Raw genomic sequence first — 19,887 nt, 5'->3', positions numbered from 1 at the left:
CTAGGTCAGTGGTCGGCAAACTCATTAGTCAACAGAGCCAAATATCCACAGTACAACGATTGAAATTTCTTTTGAGAGCCAAATTTTTTAAACTTAAACTATATAGGTAGGTACATTGTTATTAACTTAATTAGGGTACTCCTAAGCTGGCCTTTGCTAAAAATGTCCTCAATCTGATTGAGGTACGTTCGCTGAGGTCGACCCCTTCCAACTCTCCCATCCACACTCATCTATCTGAAACAAGTATACGGCCGAGACGAGTGTGGATGGGAGAGTTGGAAGGGGTCGACCTCAGCGAATGTACCTCAATCAGATTGAGGACATTTTTAGCAAAGGCCAGCTTAGGAGTACCCTAATTAAGTTAATAACAATGTACCTACCTATATAGTTTAAGTTTAAAAAAATTGGCTCTCAAAAGAAATTTCAATCATTGTACTGTTGATATTTGGCTCTCTTGACTAATGAGCTTGCCGACCACTGGTCTAGTCAATAAATGGTGTTGGAAAAATTGGACAGATATGTGCAAAAAAATGTGAAACTAGACCACCTTACATCATACACAAGAATAAACTCAAAGTAAAGATTTAAATGTTATGTGGGTGCCTCTTCCTGGCCCTGGTGCTCGGAGCTGGGGAGCCCAACTTGGGGTTTTGACCCCACATTTATCAGGGGGGTTCCCCCACAGTTGAGATATCCCTCCGGAATCTCAGCTGCCACCTGGGAGGCAGAGCCAGCCCTTTTCTCATCTCTGCCCTTCTTGCCAGTCTCAATGTAGTGTCTTCTATAAATCTTTGGTTATAAGACGTCTCTTCATCTAGTCTCCAGTTGGTTATTCGGATGATTGTTCCATAATTTGTGTGTGTGTGTGTTATAATTTAATTGTAATTCCAGTTTGGTCCTACTCTACCACCATCTTGGATCATCATCTTGTGTTTTAATTATTAGAGTCTTTTGTGTATTCTAGATTTAAATCCTTTGCGGAATATATGTTTTAGTCTGTAGCTTGGCTTTTGATTTCTTAAGAGTGTCTTTTGAAGAATAACACTTTTAAGATTTTGATTAAGGCCTGAAAGTTTTAAAGAAGACTAGAGAATTGGAAGCAACAGCAAAAAGCAAAACAAAACTTAATTTCTTTGCTCTTATTATTCACTGGTTGCCACCAGAAATCAAGTATGTATTGTACATTCCGCTTTTTCTGTGCAGTTGTCCTGAATTGTAAATGGCTTAATATTTCAACGAACTTGTTTTGTACTAGGCCCTAGAGTTTATAAAGATGAGTTATAGATGTCATTTTTCTTCAGAGTGCTCATTTTTAATATTTAGTGTTTCTTCCCATCATCTGTTTTTGGAGCCAGGTCTATATATTTTCCTTTGTTCAGTCCTGAATGCAGCTCTAGAGGCAATGAAGTACTCAGTACATTTTTATCTTGTATTGTACTTATACTTTCTCCACGCACAAATATGTAATTTCATCATGCAAGAAATTTATTGGGTGTTTTTTATTTTTATTATCTTCCACATATCATAGCATAGTTCTTTATACACAGGGGACAATCACTAAATATTCAATGATTAAGTGGAATTATTGATGACCATGGTTAGGTATGGCTTTCCTGATTATCCTAAATAATAAAAGGCTAATATGCAGATCGACCAAACGGAATGACCAGTCGCTGTGACACGCACTGACCACCAGGGGCAGACGCTCAACACAGGAGCTACCGCCTGATAGTCAGTGCACTCCCACAGGGGGAGCACCACTTAGCCAGGAGCCCTGAGCCGGACTCAAGGCTGGCGAGCACAGCTGCGGTGGCGGGAGCCTCTCCTGCCTCTGCAGCAGCACTAAGGATGTCTGACTGACAGCTTAGGCCCACTCCCTGCAGTCAGACACCCCTGAGGGCTCCCGGACTGTAAGAGGGTGCAGGCTGGGCTGAGGGGCACCCTCCCACCCCCCACCCCCGAGTGCACGTGCCTCTAGTTGATAATAAAACCTTGGACTATGCTTAACTAAATGAATAAGAGCTATTCTCATTTCATATGCCATCATTGCAATAGCTTGTTTTCTAGATAGAATAAAGATGCCTGGTTATTACTTGAGTATTTTTGAGTGATCTTTTTTTAAAACCCTGATATAACATCATCATTTTTTTTTTTAATTATTATTATTGTAAAAGCCTGTGTAGTGTAGAATAGCATGCGTCTGTAATCAGTTAAAAATGAAACATCTTTCACAAAGTTTGCTCTATTTAATGAGTTTTGTATTTTATAACTTTGGAATATCTTTTCCAGTGAAACCAATACATTGAAACATAAATGTTATACTTGTAAGTATATAGAAAATTATGGTAATAACTTGTTTTCTCTATCTAGGTTCTGGGGACACCAACAAGGGAGCAAATTAGAGAAATGAATCCAAACTACACAGAATTCAAATTTCCTCAAATTAAGGCACATCCTTGGACTAAGGTGAGTCAAGTAGAGTTTTTATAAAGGCACATTAACAAGTTAAAACTTGGGTTTTTATTGTTCTTAAACTAAACTATTTTGAGACTAAATAGCTGCCTGAGTACAAAGTACACAGCAGTTCTGCATGTAAAGATAGTTGGGTAGTTGTACTTCAATGTTTCATTGACTGCATATAGTTTGTCTCCATTGATTTCCAGTAAATTGTTTCCATTCTGGGTTTTTATTTGTAGGGTGAGGACAGTGTAGCTATATCATTAAAATATATAATTTTATAGGAGCAAAATTCATGTATAAATTTTGACTACTTAAAATTCAGAAGTTAATTTCTTTACATAGTTAGAGGTGCTTATTTAGTATCATACACTATTGAAAACATATATTTCATATATTCCTTTTACAAACTATTAATATAGAGACCTTATTATAGATGATAATGGCGTATTTTTCTTATTTACTTTCCTATTGGTGTTTTGGGAGCAAGGATAAAAATCAGGTTTGATCTTACTAGGAGTATACATTGAAAGCAATAGATGTTATAACAGGATGTCACTAGCCATTGGAAAATCCAACCTCAATATTAGATGGAACCAAGTCTAAGAGCATAAATACTAACTTACTGGAAAACATTATTTTTTGCTTTGACACTTATTAGAAATTATTTTTAAGAGAGATTTTTCATTAAAAGTGTTGTGTCTGTTTTAACCTCAGTTTAATTTATGAGATTAAGTGTTCAAGAAAAAACATGTCTCAATAGGATTTATAGCTAGAGTGAATTTCTAGCGTCCTCATTTTACAGATTCAGAAACTCTGGCCAAACATACTAAGTCACTTATCCAAGATTAAATGGGTGGCTCTTATAAAGCCAATAAACTTATTTGTGTGTATACATATGTGTTTAATGCCAGATCTTTTAAACTTCTAGTTATATGCTATGCACTCCCCCTTCCCATTTACTTATATTTCATTATACTAGAGGCCCGATGCACGAAATTCGTGCAAGGGGCTCAGCCCTCACAGCCGCAGTGCCCAGCTTCGTTCAGGTCGTCTGGACTGTCTTTCTGCTGTTTGGCTATCAGGTGTAATTAGCATATCACACTTTTATTATTATAGAGATTTTTGTGGGTTAAAAATGTTCAACTTTTTAATCTGTATTTAAAGCAGAGATGTTCTGTATTTAAAACTGTATACATAACAATTTGTTTTGAATGTTGGTAAGTTCATTTAATTGGTTTTAGATCTTTTATAATGAGATGAAGTAATTTAGGGCTGAAGTTGAAATAACTTACCTTCCCAGATTCAAAGTATGTGTCTTTCTCTCAGTAAACTGTATTATAATTCCAGTTGCTTTCCTTCAAGTTCTCATAATCACATTACCTCTCTTCCCTTCAAAAAATCCTCTTGTTACTGATTATATGTTATTTAGAATCAAAGACCTCAGTAGTATTTTAGTGCCAAAATTATAGGCTATAGCTTTCACTGACCAAGATGTTGCCCTTCCCCCCCCTTATTAATTTATAAAAAAACACTAAATATTCTGAGATAAAACGTTCTTTTGTCTTTGTACTTAAAGTTTATTTTGAATCTGGGTCAGAAGATATCTAGGGTCTCTCACCTGACTCTAAATTAAATTCAGAGAATCCCAGGTGGTCTCTTTGGGTTTAGAGGCTGAGTTGAATCCAGGAAAGTTATTCCAAGTTAAAATGCTTATAAAGTGGTTTGTAGTGTACTCAGATTTCAACCATATTTACGAAAAACAAACAAACAAAAAAACCTAGAGAATTCTGTCTATTGAGTAAATACAGGTGCATATTCCAAAATGCTAATAGTAGTTTAGGTGAGAAGAGTGTGGGTGATTTTTTTTCTTTTTCTGCATTTCCATATTTTCTTTAATAAGCAAGATTTTTTATGAAGAAAATTAATCTTAATATAGGGTTTCTAAGCAATATAATGCTGAAATTGAGGTTATGAAATCTTATTTATCAGTCCCGTCCTCATTTTTTTTTTTTAATCAAGACTGCCACCAATATTAGCACATTTCATACTGCTTAGGAGTTTTCTCGTGTTTCCGCGTGCCATCTGTTAAGGACCGCTCACGAGTGTTCTCGTTTTTCACGCCCATGGAAAAAGGAGCGAATCTAGATACTTATGTAAATTTTGTTTGGTCCCTCTTCATAGAGGAAAATGTTTTACGCAGTACCATACGTTAAAAAAGTACTAGGAACTTTAATTGTTTAATTGTTTTTGTAAATAAAAATGTTATATTTATTTAAAAACAACACCTAAAGTGCATTATGATGATTTAAATAACGTGCAGTTTGCCCAAAAACGTGCGGTCCCTGGCGTATGTCTTAGAGATTTCTATGCGGTACGCAATGTGTTAGTATGTATCACATTCTGCACTTTTTTCTCTGTATTATATCTTCTCAATTCAAATATTAGCCAGGATGGAATGTGAGGAATGATTGATTATAATTAAAATGCAGCCAACAGAAGATTTGTCATGAATTTATTTGCTTTATCTCTTCCTTTGCCCTTGTGGGTTCCTTGTGGGATGTTTCTATATCTTACATTAATGTTTTTCAAACTTTAATATAAAGCCCACCCTTTTATTTGTTTTATTTAGGTTTCCATTCTATACTGTGTGTAGAATAATGACTCAATTCTCCCCATTTTGTCTGTTCAAACTACTGTGAACTCTTCATTCAGATAGTGTGCCTTGACATAATTTGGTCTCATTTGGTACAAATGCATTTATTAGGTAATAAGGATACTATGTTAATTTCTCATTAGTGCACACAACTAGATTGGTGTTACCTTGGTTGTAAATAAAAAACCAAATTCAGACACAGAAATTTCATGACACTGCTCTGTCATCTAGATGAATCTAGATGATCCAGGATATTCTTATATTGATTTTTAAAAATAGGTTATTATTAATATGAAAACACAAAATTTTAAATTTGTAGAAGAAGTCTGTCCCTTCTCTCCATTATGATAGTAGACACCAACTTGAGAAGTGCTCTCTCCCACTAGGCAGCCAATGGAGTTATTATTATTATTTTTTAATACATTAATGTGGTTTTTCTAAAGAGAAGAGCTTCTTGTCCTTAGAGGTCAGGTAAATACAGTCCTGAAACAAAAGCTGCTTTGTTAGAATGCACTTTAGCCCCATTTTCTGAAGCTTGTGGGTATCCTGATTTCTTGTGCTGCAGTATAGTACAGCTCTCTCACCAGGATTCGGAGCCAGTGTTCTCAAAAAAGTAGGTAGATATAAAAATCAAGAGAGAAAATATCTTCCATGGGAACACTGAGGTGAGAGATTCAGGTATGTAGGAAAGATAACAAACAGAAGAACAAGACCACAAGATGATCACAGTGTACTATATGGCAGGAATCTTGAGAATTTAGAAATCCAGTAAGTTGCCCTTGCCTATTACTTTATAGCCAGAGCAACCTAATTCATTGAGAAAGCATTTGTGGTTTAGGTAGGAAATAGGAAAGGAAATAGGTGCTAATGTTTTGAAATAGGGATATTCTTGGGAGTGGGGATAAGAAAGATAAAGACCTCTGCATTGATGTATGCTGTACACATCAAAGAGTAAAAGCCAGGTGGGAGGCAAAAGGAAGTGATGCAAAAGTAGATTGAGAATTAAGTAGAAATGGAAATTGGTTGGAAGAAGAGAGTAAACTTAAATTCTGCATTTAGAAAATGGAGGTCTGGTTAAATGATACTCTTTTTTCTTTTTAAAAAATTCTATTCATTTTTATAGGGGAGAGAGAGAGAGAGAGGAAGAGAGAGAGAGAGAGAGAGAGAGAGGAGAGAGGGAGTAGAAATGGAAATTGGTTGGAAGAAGAGAGTAAACTTAAATTCTGCATTTAGAAAATGGAGGTCTGGTTAAATGATACTCTTTTTTCTTTTTAAAAAATTCTATTCATTTTTATAGGGGAGAGAGAGAGAGAGAGGAAGAGAGAGAGGGGGAGAGGAAGAGGAAGAGAGAGGAAGAGAGAGAAAGAGAGAGAATAGAGCAACACATCGATCTGCTGCCTGCAATCTTCCCACCAGGGTTGGAGCCTGAAACCCAGGCACATGCCCTGGCCGGGAATCAAACCGGCAATCTTTGGGTGCACGGGACTATGCCCATCCAATGAGCAATACCAGCCAGGGCAAATATAATAGTCTCTTAGGTATGAAGTGGGGATCTAATTTAAGCACTGCTTCTTTGTTCCTCAAGTTTTTTCTTTTGTTAACAATCTGTTGTATTTTTTCTCTGGATTCTTTTGAAAATATTGTGAAAGTATGCATATAAAGGATTATTTCATTTTAGTTCTGAATAAATGTAAAGATTCTACCTCCATTATAGTTCTGTGATTTGTCTTATCTATCTCCACTGCCCTGACTTTAACTTAGACCTTCGTAGAATTGTTAAAACAACCTCCTACCTCCTAACCAATTTCCCTCCTTCAGTTTCACATACGTCACATTTTCCTTTCTGTCAAAGTTAGGTTTCTTAAAAGCACATGTGACACTGCCATTTCTGTTTAAAATTATTCTCTGATTCCTCATTGCCTTTAGGAAAATTTGACATAATATAGATATAATGACAAGTGAACATAATACCCAATTTATGCTTGTCAATGTAATTATTAAGTGCATGCCCCTTTACTCTCAAGTGTTCCAGTTTGGATGACAAGTATACATTTACTCTGCTCCTAATCATTTCTACCTTTCCTGTCCAAAATAATAGGATATTTAATTCTTGTCCTGCTCTTAACCTTCCCTGAAGCATCAACTTGATAGAACCCAGTCTTTTTCTCAAGCTTTCTAGCTCCTTCACCCTTAAATGCATATATTTTGGCAATAAATGTAAAAGTTAATAGTTAGGGTAGGTTAGGGATTTCTAATAAGGTTATAGTATAATTGATATGAGTCCCCCCCCCCATTTTGAGTGCCCAATTCCGTTAACTTTTGTCTAAGTTATTTAAGAAAAGTATTCCCTCTTTATCCCAGTAGTAAATAAACCTATGATATGAAATCAGTTAGGTAACACAGATATCTGTATATTCTTTCAGATCAATGAAATTCATAAGTGATATAACTGTTTAGTGAAAGGAAGTAAATTAGAATCCCAAGGGCCCTGATCTCTTTCATTTGGATTAGGGCTGTTTAATATGTTAGCTTTTAGCTCATTTTGAAGGGAGCATGCAATCATGCTGAATTTTTGTGTCCAATCAAACTGGTCTCCTTAATTGGATCCCAGAGAAGCCACAATCATTTCTGCCTCCTGCTATTGTCTTCTTTTTTTCCACATTTAGAATGTTTTTCTCTGCTTACTAAGTTTTAATCTCTTCTCAAGACCTGAAATTTCACTTCTCCCATGAAATATTTTCTAATTATTTAAGCTCTCCATGATTATACGTACCAAGTTATACCATATGTATTATAGCATTTACAAATTTCTCTTTCAAAATGGTAATAACAAAATGGGTCCAATTACCTAAAAATGTTTGTTGCTGTTTTTGGCATACATGATAGCTTCCTTAATAGTTAAGTGTCTGTAGGATATGTGGAACCATAGGTCATTTTTATTAAGTATCCCAGAATGCATTATCCACAAAAATCAATCCTTGCATACTTGATTTCTTAGAACATTGTATATATGTTTTAAAATGAATGAATACTGGTATTTCCATCTAGCTAACAGAGTAAGCAGATTATTGGGTTCTGAGGTCATTTCAGCTATCAAGGAATCAGACTGGACTAAACAATTATACTTAATTACTCTCTATGCTTAAAGCTATACTTACTTTTTAAAGACTTCATAATCTTACCTTTTTTTTTTTGAGCCTTTCAGTGCAATATTTTTCGCTTAGTAAGCTTACCTGTTCCAACTGTAGTTTAACATGTTACCAAAAATACTTCCAGGCAGGGCATGGAGAGCACAAAACAAAAATTGCCTTTAGAAACTTTTTTGCAGGTCCACTTCATCTAGCTCTTCTAGTCTCTTTATACCCTAATCATTTGCTCACTTGTATTCCAGAAAGCATAAAACTATGTTGGGGATTTCTGTTTGTTTCTATGATTGCCACTTGTCTGTTATATTCTATTGATTAGGTGAATCATTTCCTATATTATTATTTAACCCCTTCCGCCCTGAACATTCTACTATCCATTATCACTTTTCTCATAAATACACTGTTTCCTATTGCATTTGCTACGTATATCTTTACTAGTGCTAGAATAATCACTTTTCTTTTTCTAACATTGCTTCCTATGTGAGTAGACGTCTTCATTTTTCTATTTACACTGGCTATGCTCCCATTTCTTTGCTGGTAACTAGGCTTCCTAGGGTAGTCAATCAATATGGGAGAGGAATAATATAAAAAATAAGAATATTTTTTAATTTATCATTTGTTTTTTAAAACCCATATATCCTTTGTAACCCAGTGCTGTGCTGGATGCCATAAAGAATGCAAAAGACGTAAAATATATAGTCCTTATCCTTGAAAAGGTTACAGGTGACACAACTGACTCAGTTGAAGCAAGTATCAAATAAATATACACTAATATATAACCATATACTTGATTGTATTTTCTAGATGTTCAAAGGTGTTTCACATGTTGCAGGCTTTATAAGACATCAAGGGTGGTGGAGGGAAAAAGGTGATGGAAGGACCCAGGAAAGTGGGCTGTTGAAGGAGGATTTGGATTTCCTTAGATGTACATAGGTTAGAATTGTTGTAGCCTAAGGGACTATCCTTTAAGATGAGGAAGTGTGAATGAAAAGGAAATAAGTCCCTATTCTTAGGAAGGTCAGCCTGACTACAATAATAATTTCATGAACAATGAGCGATTAAATTGGATAAGTGGACATTTGGTAAATCACAATTCTGTGTAAGCCTGTAGTAATATTGATCAGTGAATGATATTAGAGGGAGAAATTACGTAGCATAGTTAAATGCTGATATCAAAACATACATAGAATGCAAGAAAGCTCAATAAGCCTTTTAGTTAGCACAGATGAAATTTATTGAATGCTGGCTCTGTCATGGCTAAGGAAAGGATGTTTGTGTTTCTTATGAATTATGTACTATATGTGAGCACTTAAGTAGATTTAAGTTTTTTTCTTAATTAGCTTGGTTAATCATCATAATTAACTGTTCAAAAAAATCCATGCCATTCTCTCACTTTTAATCCTATATTTACATTTACAAATTGCAAATAATTTTAACTGATTAATAAATTACTTGAGAGCCAATACTTGGGTTGCCCTTTAAGAATGTTCAGAATTTATCCATTTTTAACATTAGGTTCCTGTGTATTTTGTGTATAATCAGAGAACAGTGTCTGTGTTGTGCATTTATCACAATCAAAACTAGGGAGGAGTAGCTGGTCAGAATAGGCATGGCACTAGTCCTGTGTTCTACTTAGATTATCATTGCCCATAGGCATTTTTACATTGCTCTGGTTGGCTGTTTAATGCAGTAGAATTATTGAGAGTTAATGCTCTGAGAATCAACAGTAGGCTTTGGTATGGTATATATGACTGTTTATAAATGGTAATTTTAAAGTGCTCAAGATTCAATCATAACATTTAGCTCCAGGTTGAAATTTGATATTTAATAGCAGAAGTCTATTCTAGGACATGTAAAGGAAAATTGCCTCTATCATTTTTGAGTTATCCAAATGCAAATTTATTTTGAATAATTCTTTATTTAAGTACTCATTTGCATTTGTTCAATATCACTGAGACTTCCTTTTTGAAAAACTTAATTTTTTCTGTTAATTTCTTCTATGGATTAGTATTTGTGATGAGAGTTTGTTTCAATTTAAGAAAATGTGTTGCTGCACAGGTGAGGTAGTATTTGAATCACTTGAAAGTTCATGTCAGTGTTTTGATTCCTTTCAATTTTTTCTTTTTCTTTTCTTTCTTTCAATTATTTATTTATTTGCTTTGTTCTGTTTTGTTTTATTTATTTACTTCTGTTTTTAGTTATTACAGGGGTGTTTTGGGCTCTTCATGGCCTTGCTAACATACTTGGCTGGCCATATTTAGTCTGCGTACTAATTGTTAGTTGGCCCAGTTGAGTCTTACTTTGTGCTCTCAGTTTTTTTAGTCTGGTTTTCTACTTTCGTCCACCTAGTTGTGTTTTAGTTCATGAGAGATTTCTATTCTGATGGGCCGGATTTTAATCCGTGTACTAAATTTTAGTCTGCAGACTAAAAGTAATCCGCGGATTATTTATTTTTGCAAAATATTTAATTCGCCCACTGGAAACTATCCTAAAAGAATGTAAAATTCTCTTAGAATAGCCAAGGGAATTCACAGCTACTGGTGAGTTCTGCCATTGTTTGTTCTCAATACCTAGACATAATAGACCCTACCACCTCCCTTGCATATTTGGCTCCTTTGTGCCTAGGTGTTGGTGTACATTATTATGCATGTCACCTATAACTGTGACTGTCCCTTAGTTGTATTGTTTATTGTATATATTTTTGTTTAGCTTTTGGTGGGTGAATTGGGCATATTTGCAGATGAAACTGTGTTGAATTTGTAGTGCTCAAAGATGTAGGATTTTTTTTCCAGTGAGTTTTTCCAAAAAGGAAATAATGTTATATATTTATTTTTCCTAAGTAATGGGTGCAAGGGTATGAGGGGGCAAAGCCCACAATAGAAAATGTAAGTTTATACCCGCACTCCTGAGGTGATAATGTCTATTCCTGAAGAGTCCTAAGATAATGAGAATGTCAGCAAATATCTTTTAGCAGGGAAGTCAATCCAAAATGGAGAATAATCCGCGGTGGCCTGATCCTTCTTAGCTCACACAAATTGGAAATATTTGGCTTGAAATCTATAGTAATACAAATTAAATATATTACTTCTCATCACTAATAATTTAGCAAGAAAAATGTTTATACTGTATAACTGGAATATGTTAATAGAGGAAAATTAGCATATTGGGAACATATCTTTAAAAGCAATCTTAAATGCCCCCTCCCAGCCATGTCAATGGATGATGAATCCAGGTCATAGAAGACCAAACACTTTACTTTGGGAACGTTACTTCTAGATTTCATTTTGATTTTAACTTTTTTTGGTTTTGTATTTTTTTAATAAATGCACTGGCATTGGAACATAATATAAATTAAAATGTTTCTTTACTGTGCCTCACCATTGCGCAATCAAAAAAATTTTTTTGCATACACTGTGGTGAAATAATTTTTAAAACTTGGACTTGCTACTGTGGAGACTGATGTTTAAAGTTTATAACTGTATAAACATTTTCTATGTCCCCCCCACACCATGGATTTCTTATAACATTGGATATATTTTTCCTTGCTGGACTATTCTCTTTTGGATTGACTTCCCCTGTTTGGATTATTTCACTGCATTATCATCTTTAGGATTCATCAGGAACAGGACATTTCAACTCAGGAGTGCGGGTATGTACTTAATTTTTTTTTCCCAAAATTTCAGGGCAGGTTTATAAAACTAGGGGGAAAACTTTTTGAAAGGCTAAACAATTATTCATTCTTGGAATATAACAGTAAAAACAATGTAGGTAGCTCTGATTTCTGTTTTCATTCACTGTATGATACAGGTTTTGCTTATGGTATAGATTGTCAGTCTTCTGAGTGATTTATTGACATCTAGACTAAAGTTTAGGAATTACGGTGTTTGAAAATTGTTTTTACAAGAATAAATATTGACGAAGGTCCATGGAACCAAAGGTTCTGAATGTTAAGCAATTGAAATAAGTGAAGAATGAAGCAGAAACTTCTTTATTAAAAGTCAAATTTCAGTAGTTACTGGTGTCCTTTCCTTTAGACACAAAGATAATTCAGAAGAGTTGTTTTCTAGTTTAGACTGCAATTTTTGGAAGTTCCTTGCTACCACACCCTATATTACAGTTAAAAATCTGAACTTTAGGAGACACTGGTTTTTGACCTCACATAAATGTCTATTTAACCTTTATAAACTAATGAACCAAAGGTTTTCTCATCAGGAATCTTTCAAAGGGCTTTAAGTAATAATGGATAGTTTTTTAAAAGGCAGGTTAAGTCTTGATTTTAATGTAGGTTCTTGGAATGAATGCCTTTATTTTTTTAAAATCTGATTCCATGAGTTAGGATTCCCTGGCAAAATAGGCTAATATGTGTCTTAGTGCTAACATGGATGGTCCTGTATAGCCTGTAAGTTATCGGAAAGATGTGGATGGCTCTTTTTTAATAACCGGAGAAAAGGTTACAATAGTGATTTATTAATAGCTTTACAAAATCTTCATTAATAAAACAGGAAATTTTTAAAAATACACTCACTATCCAGCTACCCGACATTTGAATGTTAGCAGGAGATACTTATTTCTACTTTTAATTCTACTTATCTGCCTCCCATATTGGTGCAGAAGCATTTTTTATTATACTAGCTAGCAAAATAAATCCATATGCTGTCAAATAAGTATAAACTGTACTAGGATAAAATATGTCAGTAGTGCTTAATATTTTTATTAAAAATTTTCCTACTGACTATTTTCTTTTACATGTGAGTGTGATTATGGTCCTGGCTGGGAGCACGTGAGGAAAAAATGGCCAAGAACAGTAGAAAATCTAAACGTTTCAAATAATACAGTAACGTTGGGTTTTCTTGACTGAGGCAAGTCAGGTCACTCAAAAGAATAAAAGATGAAGCAGGTTGTTTTTTACCTTACAGAGGGTTTTCTAACACAGCCAAATAAATAAATTACCAAGGCCTTCAATATTCTAAAATAAATCCATGAGATCCTGCTTAAATCAGTTTCTCAGTTTCCATGGAAAATATATTTATCAGTAATAAACTTTTTGTAAAACGAGAAAAAAAAAAGGTTTTCTCTGTACAAAGTACTCTTTTTTTTTTTTCGGTCTCTTGAAATCTAATGAGCCCTGTAATAGTAATTAGTTCTCCTACCTTTAGTCTAAGTGAATGCCCAGAGTTACATGAACCATTCTCATTAGGAAACCTTAGCCTCCCAGGCTCCTCCATGCCATGTCACAATCTGCATATCCTTTGCTTATTTGTGGGTCTGTTTCCCTCCATTTATACATTTCTGCATTTTTTTTTTAATCTTCATCTAAGAATACTTGTTTCTTTTGTTTTTTAGAGAGAGTGGAAGACAGGGAGAGAGGGGGGAGAGAGAGAGAGACATTGATGTGACAGAAACACATCAATTGGTTGCCTCCTGCACACATCCGACTGGGGCTGATGATTGAGCCTGCAACCCAGTTATGATGCCCTTGACCAGGAATTAAACTCGTGACCCGCTGGTGTGAGGACTGATGCTCCAACCACTGAGCAACATTGGCCAGGGCATTTCTGCTTTTTTTTTTTTTTAATATATTTTATTGATTTTTTACAGAGAAGAAGGGAGAGGGATAGAGAGTTAGAAACATCAATGAGAGAGAAACATCAATCAGCTGCCTCCTGCACACCCCCTTGAGGATGTGCTCACAACCAAGGTACATGCCCTTGACCGGAATCGAACCTGGGACCCTTGAGTCCGCAGGCCGATGCTCTATCCACTTAGCTAAACTGGTTAGGGCAACTTCTGCTTCTTTTTATGTCTGTTAATTCCACCACTGCTACTACCACACCTACTGTTTGAGTCTATGTTCTTCCTATCAAGAGATACATGTTTCATTTTTTTTTAGCAGACTTTTAAAATTTATTGATTTAGAGAGGAACAATCTGTTCCACTTATTGATGGAATTTATTGGTTCTTCCTTGTATGTGTCCTGACTGGGGATTGAACTTCCAACCTTGGTGCATCAGGACGAAGCTCTAACCACCAACTGAGCTACCTGGCCAGGGCCAGTGTTTCCTTTTTTTTTTTTTTTAAGTTTTATTTTCCCCTTCTGTTTGTATTCTTTAACTGTCCATAATTTAAAACGAAGTATATTTTCATAGTTTTATGTATTGATTAGGGATTTTAAGACATAGGTAAGTAGAAAGCTTTCTATTCCTTTAAGCAAATTAATTTATTTGCATTTTGCTTCAATTGACTTTTTCTGTGAGTTAATGGCTCTTGATGAAAACTACATTTCTCTCTTCATGATTAAAAAAACCTTAGAGTATTCATACAAATGAGGGTAATCTGGCCATGTTCGTGAGAAACGGCTACTTGAGAAAACAGTTTTTGGAAATTTTGTCAAATTCTGGATATTCAGGAATTTCTTCAAATAATGATAGGTTCTATTTATTAACAAGATAATATAAAATCATTGACATTTATAGACTTAGAGTAAATAGCTTTTCTTTTTTAAAAGATATTGATCGCCAGATTTGAAAAGTGCTCTCTCCATTATCAATAGTTGTTCTACTACAAATCACATAAAAGAGGCAAACTTTTATCTACTGCCACTGCAGTCAAAACTGTTAAAAAATTTTATATTCTTTAAAAAAAATTTTATATTCTTCATGTTTTTGCCTCCAGAACTCATCCTTTCTCTTGTGCCTGTCATATTTTGTGTGCATGTTAGATTGTTCTGCTTTATGATTAGCATATATAGATTTTTTTTCCACTTCTCCTAGTTTTTTCTCTGAGCTTTTCTCATATAGTCTTTAATTAGCAGTTCACCACAGTGTGGTGAATTATATGAAGTTAACTCTTTTCATTCTAGAAGGTTACTTTCACAAATGCAACCATGTTTTTGTATGTGGTAAGAATTCTCAGTACTCGGGATAAATTGCTAAGATTCTTAAAAAACATTAATTGTTCTTTCCCTTTTTTGTACTGCAGGTCTTCCGACCCCGAACTCCACCAGAGGCAATTGCACTGTGTAGCCGTCTGTTGGAGTATACACCAACTGCCCGACTGACACCACTGGAAGCTTGTGCACATTCATTTTTTGATGAATTACGGGACCCAAATGTCAAACTACCAAATGGGCGAGACACCCCTGCACTCTTCAACTTCACCACTCAAGGTAATTTCAAACATTTAGCTCTTTCACCATTTCTGAGAAAACTATACATGGATGTGAAGTGACACTCTTGATTAAAATCTGTAGGACAAAAATGAACATTCTAAGTACTTATGCAGGTGTGAAAGAGCCGTTCTAATCACTTATTAGACCACTACTTGTATGTTAGATAAAATTTTTCAAATGGGCTTAGCTTCTCTGATTTTTAGCCGATTATAATAAATCTTGGCATATGACAAGTTATAGAGATCTCACTAATATGATCTTCAGGTTTGTATTTGAAACTTAGAACATGTAGCATTTCTTGCTTCCCAAGGGTTTATATCAAGTTTTATAAACCTAGAAACAAATTGGTGGCTATGTTTTTTAAATTGAGATATCTTAAAAATGGGGAGAACTAGAATGCTATACTCTTTCTTAAAACTGATATAAGTGATATAGAGAAATTTCCATCCTCTCTATAGCTTGGCACCACTGCTGCTGCTGAGAAAACAAACGTTCAAAGGAAAACTTGAGTTTTTGCATTGCTGGTTTCTAAAAGATTCAGGGATAAACACTATTTCTTCACCACGTCTATGTTCTTTCTTCTTTTCTCTCTGATTAAGACCTTACGTGATTCATTTAATCAACCACACTGCCTCTAAAGATGTGACTTTCTTCAGAATTGAACGTTAGAAGAGTACAATTTCCCATAGATAAAATAAGCAATAAATAAATGATTGATTGATTGACTAGTCTGCTGCTTAGTCAAGCTAAAAATAGAGACAGGGAGCTTTCTATGATGAAATAGATACATTTCCTTTATTCTAAGGTGTATTTTTAGCCCATATTTAAATTGAATGTGGACAAATGCATTGCTTAAGCTGTAAATTTGGAAGACCTGAGTTGCTGGTAAAATAGACTTGAATGATTCTGTTTTCTGTAATCTTATGTAAGCTGTCAGTATTACATAACTACTAACAATGCTGATGTAGTCTTAAACTACATTTATAAAAGAAAAATATTCACGTATCTTGGGACTATTAATTTAGACTGTTTAGGTCTGATTAGAAATCATTTGAAATGTTGTTTTTGGTTCTGGCTATGCAATTTTAAGAAGAATATTAATGAATGGCAGAATTGAATATAGAGCCTGGAAAAATGAAGACTTAAGGGACTCCCAAAAGCTGTCTAAAAATACCTCAAAGACTGTTTTCTAAAGAAAGGAGTAGACATATTTTTTCTCCAGATTGCAAAATTGAAAATAGTTGCAAAAAATTAGAGCAGTACACATTTGGGCTTACTATAAATACTTCAGCACCCGGCACAAATAGAGATTGAATAAAGCTATTAAGATTCAATGAAGTATTCAATTGTTTAACAGTAGAATAAGTTGTTTTCAAAACATTGATCTCTGGATCAGGAGAAAGCTGGATAATGTCAATAATGTAAATAATATTACTTCAAGTTGGCAGAAGGTTAGGTTGGACACTCTTGGCCTCTTGTAGAGCAAGGTCATTCACCTCACTTCCTCCCATCACATTGTATCATCTTATATCATCACAAGAAGGATAAGTACAGTCCAATAAGCTATTTTGAGAGAGAGCTAGCACATGCACATTCACGTAACTTTTATTACAGTATGTTTTAATAATTGTTCTATTTTATTGTTGTTAATCTCTTACTGTGCCTAATTTATAAATTAAATCTTATCATAGGTATATATGTATGTATAGGAAAAAAAACATATAAGGTTCGATACTATCCTCAATTTTAGGCATCCACTGGGGGTCTTAGAACGTATCCCCTGCGGATAAGGGGGACTACTATAATTACATTTGATTTATTAGTCACTTTCATATAAGTGGAGTCACGTAATATGTTACTTTTTGTGTCTAGCTTCTTTTAGTAAGGTAAACCTTGCCAATGAACAGAACTGTGAAGAGTAAACACTTGAGCCCTAACCGGTTTGGCTCAGTAGATAGAGTGTCGGCCTACGGACTGAAGGGTCCTGGGTTTGATTCCAGTCACAGGTACATGCCCAGGTTGCTGGCTTGATTCCCAGTGGGGGGTGTACAGAGGTAACCGATCGATGATTCTCTCTCATCATTGATGTTTCTCTCCCTCTCCCTTCCTCTCTAAAATCAACAAAAAAAATATATATTTTTTAAAAAGAGTAAAAACTTGAGAAAAATACAGTATTGTATTAAAGTAAAGCTTTAGAACAATGCTAACTGCAATTAGCTGTTTGTTACTGTGTCATGAGTAATTAGCCATAAATAGTAATTGGTATTACTTTCATATAATCAAAAGAAGTATTCCTGGAAGAAGAAAGATGACAGATAAGAGACAGAAAACTTTGAGAACCTTCTGACATCCTTGTTCCACAACTCATGAGACTGTCAGATCTTTCATTTTCCAGCCCTGGGCTTCAGTGTTCTAGGACCCTGGATTGACAGTATTATCTGCATCCAGACATTGGAAACCAGATCATACCTTTGGCACACCCCCTTTCCTCCAATCATTTGATTTCAAAGTAGACGTAACTGAATCAAGCCTTAGAAAGTAGATAGAATCAGGAAATCCCAACAGGGATCAATATTTCTTTTTATTCACCAATTCCTTGCCTGTTCCAAGGCTGGAATATATTGGGAAATAGGTTGTTTTGTATGTTTAAAGGTGTGTCTCCAATTAACCTCACCACAAACATCCCCGATCCCAATTTTCTACCCAAATTGGTACGAAATTTTACCAACGAATTATTTTAACAAGCATGGTGGGCTTAGGCCAGGACAAGGGTGGCCAGGGGTGAGTAAAAATTATCAATTATTGCCCTAACTGGTTTGGCTCAGTGGATAGAGCGTCGGCCTACAGACTAGAAGTTCCCAGGTTCAATTCCGGTCAAGGGCATGTACCTTGGTTGCGGGCACATCCCCAATAGGAGGTGTGCAGGAGGCAGCTGATCAATGTTTCTCTCCCATCGATGTTTCTAACTCTCTATCCCTCTCTGTAAAAAATCAATAAAATATATATTTTTTTAAAAATTATCAATTATTTATATTAGTATGGTTTAATTTGAAGAGTTTACTGCTCTACAACTTAGCTGGGTTATCTGAAAGAGTGGCAGCTTTATGGAGAGATAAGGAGGAAGAGTGGATTACTGGCTAGGCCAAAAGAATGGAAAACTGCTTAAATGAGAGTAAAAGTTGGAAATTTGGGGCAGACAGAGAGCAACAAGCAAACTCATGCAGATGTAGATGTCTTGGAGTATAAGGGCAAGGGTGTCTGGATGTGAGGAAAGCAGATGGTGAAATAGAAAGGGGGATCCAGAAAGTAAGTAAAAAAAGGACACTAAGAAAGAGTAAAGGTTCAGAGAACAATTTTTAACAGTGTAGGAATGTGTCACGGAATAGAAAGTGATGCAAACAGGATTGAGAACAAGTTGCGGATAGGCAACTAAAGTGGGTGTTCTAGAAGCCCAGCTCATCAAAAGGTTATACTTTTTTCATTTGAAAGCAGTAGACTACTTATTTACAAAACTTATGCAACTCATTATTTATGATAATTAGCAGATTCTATGATCTTTGTAGCAGTGAATTTTAAATCAGTTTTCCTGGTATAAAATAGTGATTCACATAAATATGATCAGTTCATCTGCTTACCTGCCTTTCTATGTCTTAGGCATTTCTTCTAGCCAGCCTTATCCTGAGCCACAGAGTAGGCACAATATCTCAACCACCTGAAGTGATGAGGTGCCTTCCAATATTATTCTCAAATTATTATAAGCCTTAATATAGAACTTTTCGCGTTTTAGCGTATGTTATTATAATTTACAATGGCAAGGATAAATTGACGTAAGATAGGAATTCTTTTAATCCTCACATGAGGACACGTTCATTTATTTTAGAGTAAGGAAGGGAGAGAGAGAAATATCGATGTGAGAGAGAAACATACGTGCCCCCAACTGGTAATCAAACCCGCAACCTTCGGTGCATGGTACGATGCTCCAACCAACTGAGCCACACCAGCCAGGGCAAGATAGGAACTTAACTTATATGTAGGATATGAATCAGATCATAAAGTGAAACTCATAAACTGCTCTAATTTGCAGTGCCCCTCCATTTTTTAAAAATTAAACTGTAAACCTTTCCTGTGGGCTATCCCCGTTTTCTATTGTGTTCTTCTGAGTGAAGATGGCTATAAAAAGGTTTTTTTTATAAGACAACTTGAGAAAATCTGGATATAAATAAATGGATTATTCTGTAAATAAGTGAGAGGTAGAGCTGTTCATACTTAAGTTGATGTCAGAATTATTCTTTAATAGTTTATAAGCAGTCCAGAAGAGTACATTGTCTAGATAAGCAAGCTGTACTCTTTTAGGTACTGAAATGCTAAATCGGTGGAAATGCACTACAGGAAGAGCTTGAGAAAATTCATGGGTGGCCTTCAAATTGGTAGGTGGCAGGTTAAATAAGCAAGGCAACTTA

General features: G+C 35.1%; 1 protein-coding gene across 11 annotated transcripts in view; it reads left to right on the top strand.

Moving 5' to 3' along the window:
• Window positions 1-19,887, top strand: part of GSK3B (glycogen synthase kinase 3 beta) — a 180,724-nt gene that overhangs the window by 135,403 nt on the left and 25,434 nt on the right. For 7 of the 11 annotated variants that reach the window (XM_005875347.2, XM_005875345.2, XM_014546981.1 and 4 more), the window contains 3 exons: window positions 2,371-2,466; window positions 11,870-11,908; window positions 15,238-15,424. In XM_005875347.2, the coding sequence (XP_005875409.1) occupies window positions 2,371-2,466; window positions 11,870-11,908; window positions 15,238-15,424 (322 nt within the window). Of the gene's footprint in view, window positions 1-2,370; window positions 2,467-3,439; window positions 3,543-11,869; window positions 11,909-15,237; window positions 15,425-19,887 lie in introns of those variants that run through there. The other 4 variants (XM_005875349.2, XM_014546983.1, XM_014546980.1 and 1 more) reach the window with 2 other exon arrangements.

This window comes from Myotis brandtii, unplaced genomic scaffold, assembly GCF_000412655.1.
Source record: "Myotis brandtii unplaced genomic scaffold, ASM41265v1 scaffold46, whole genome shotgun sequence".
Classification (NCBI taxonomy): Eukaryota; Metazoa; Chordata; class Mammalia; order Chiroptera; family Vespertilionidae; genus Myotis; species Myotis brandtii.
Note: the sequence above shows the minus strand (reverse complement) of the source record. Positions and strands in the feature narration are given on the sequence as shown.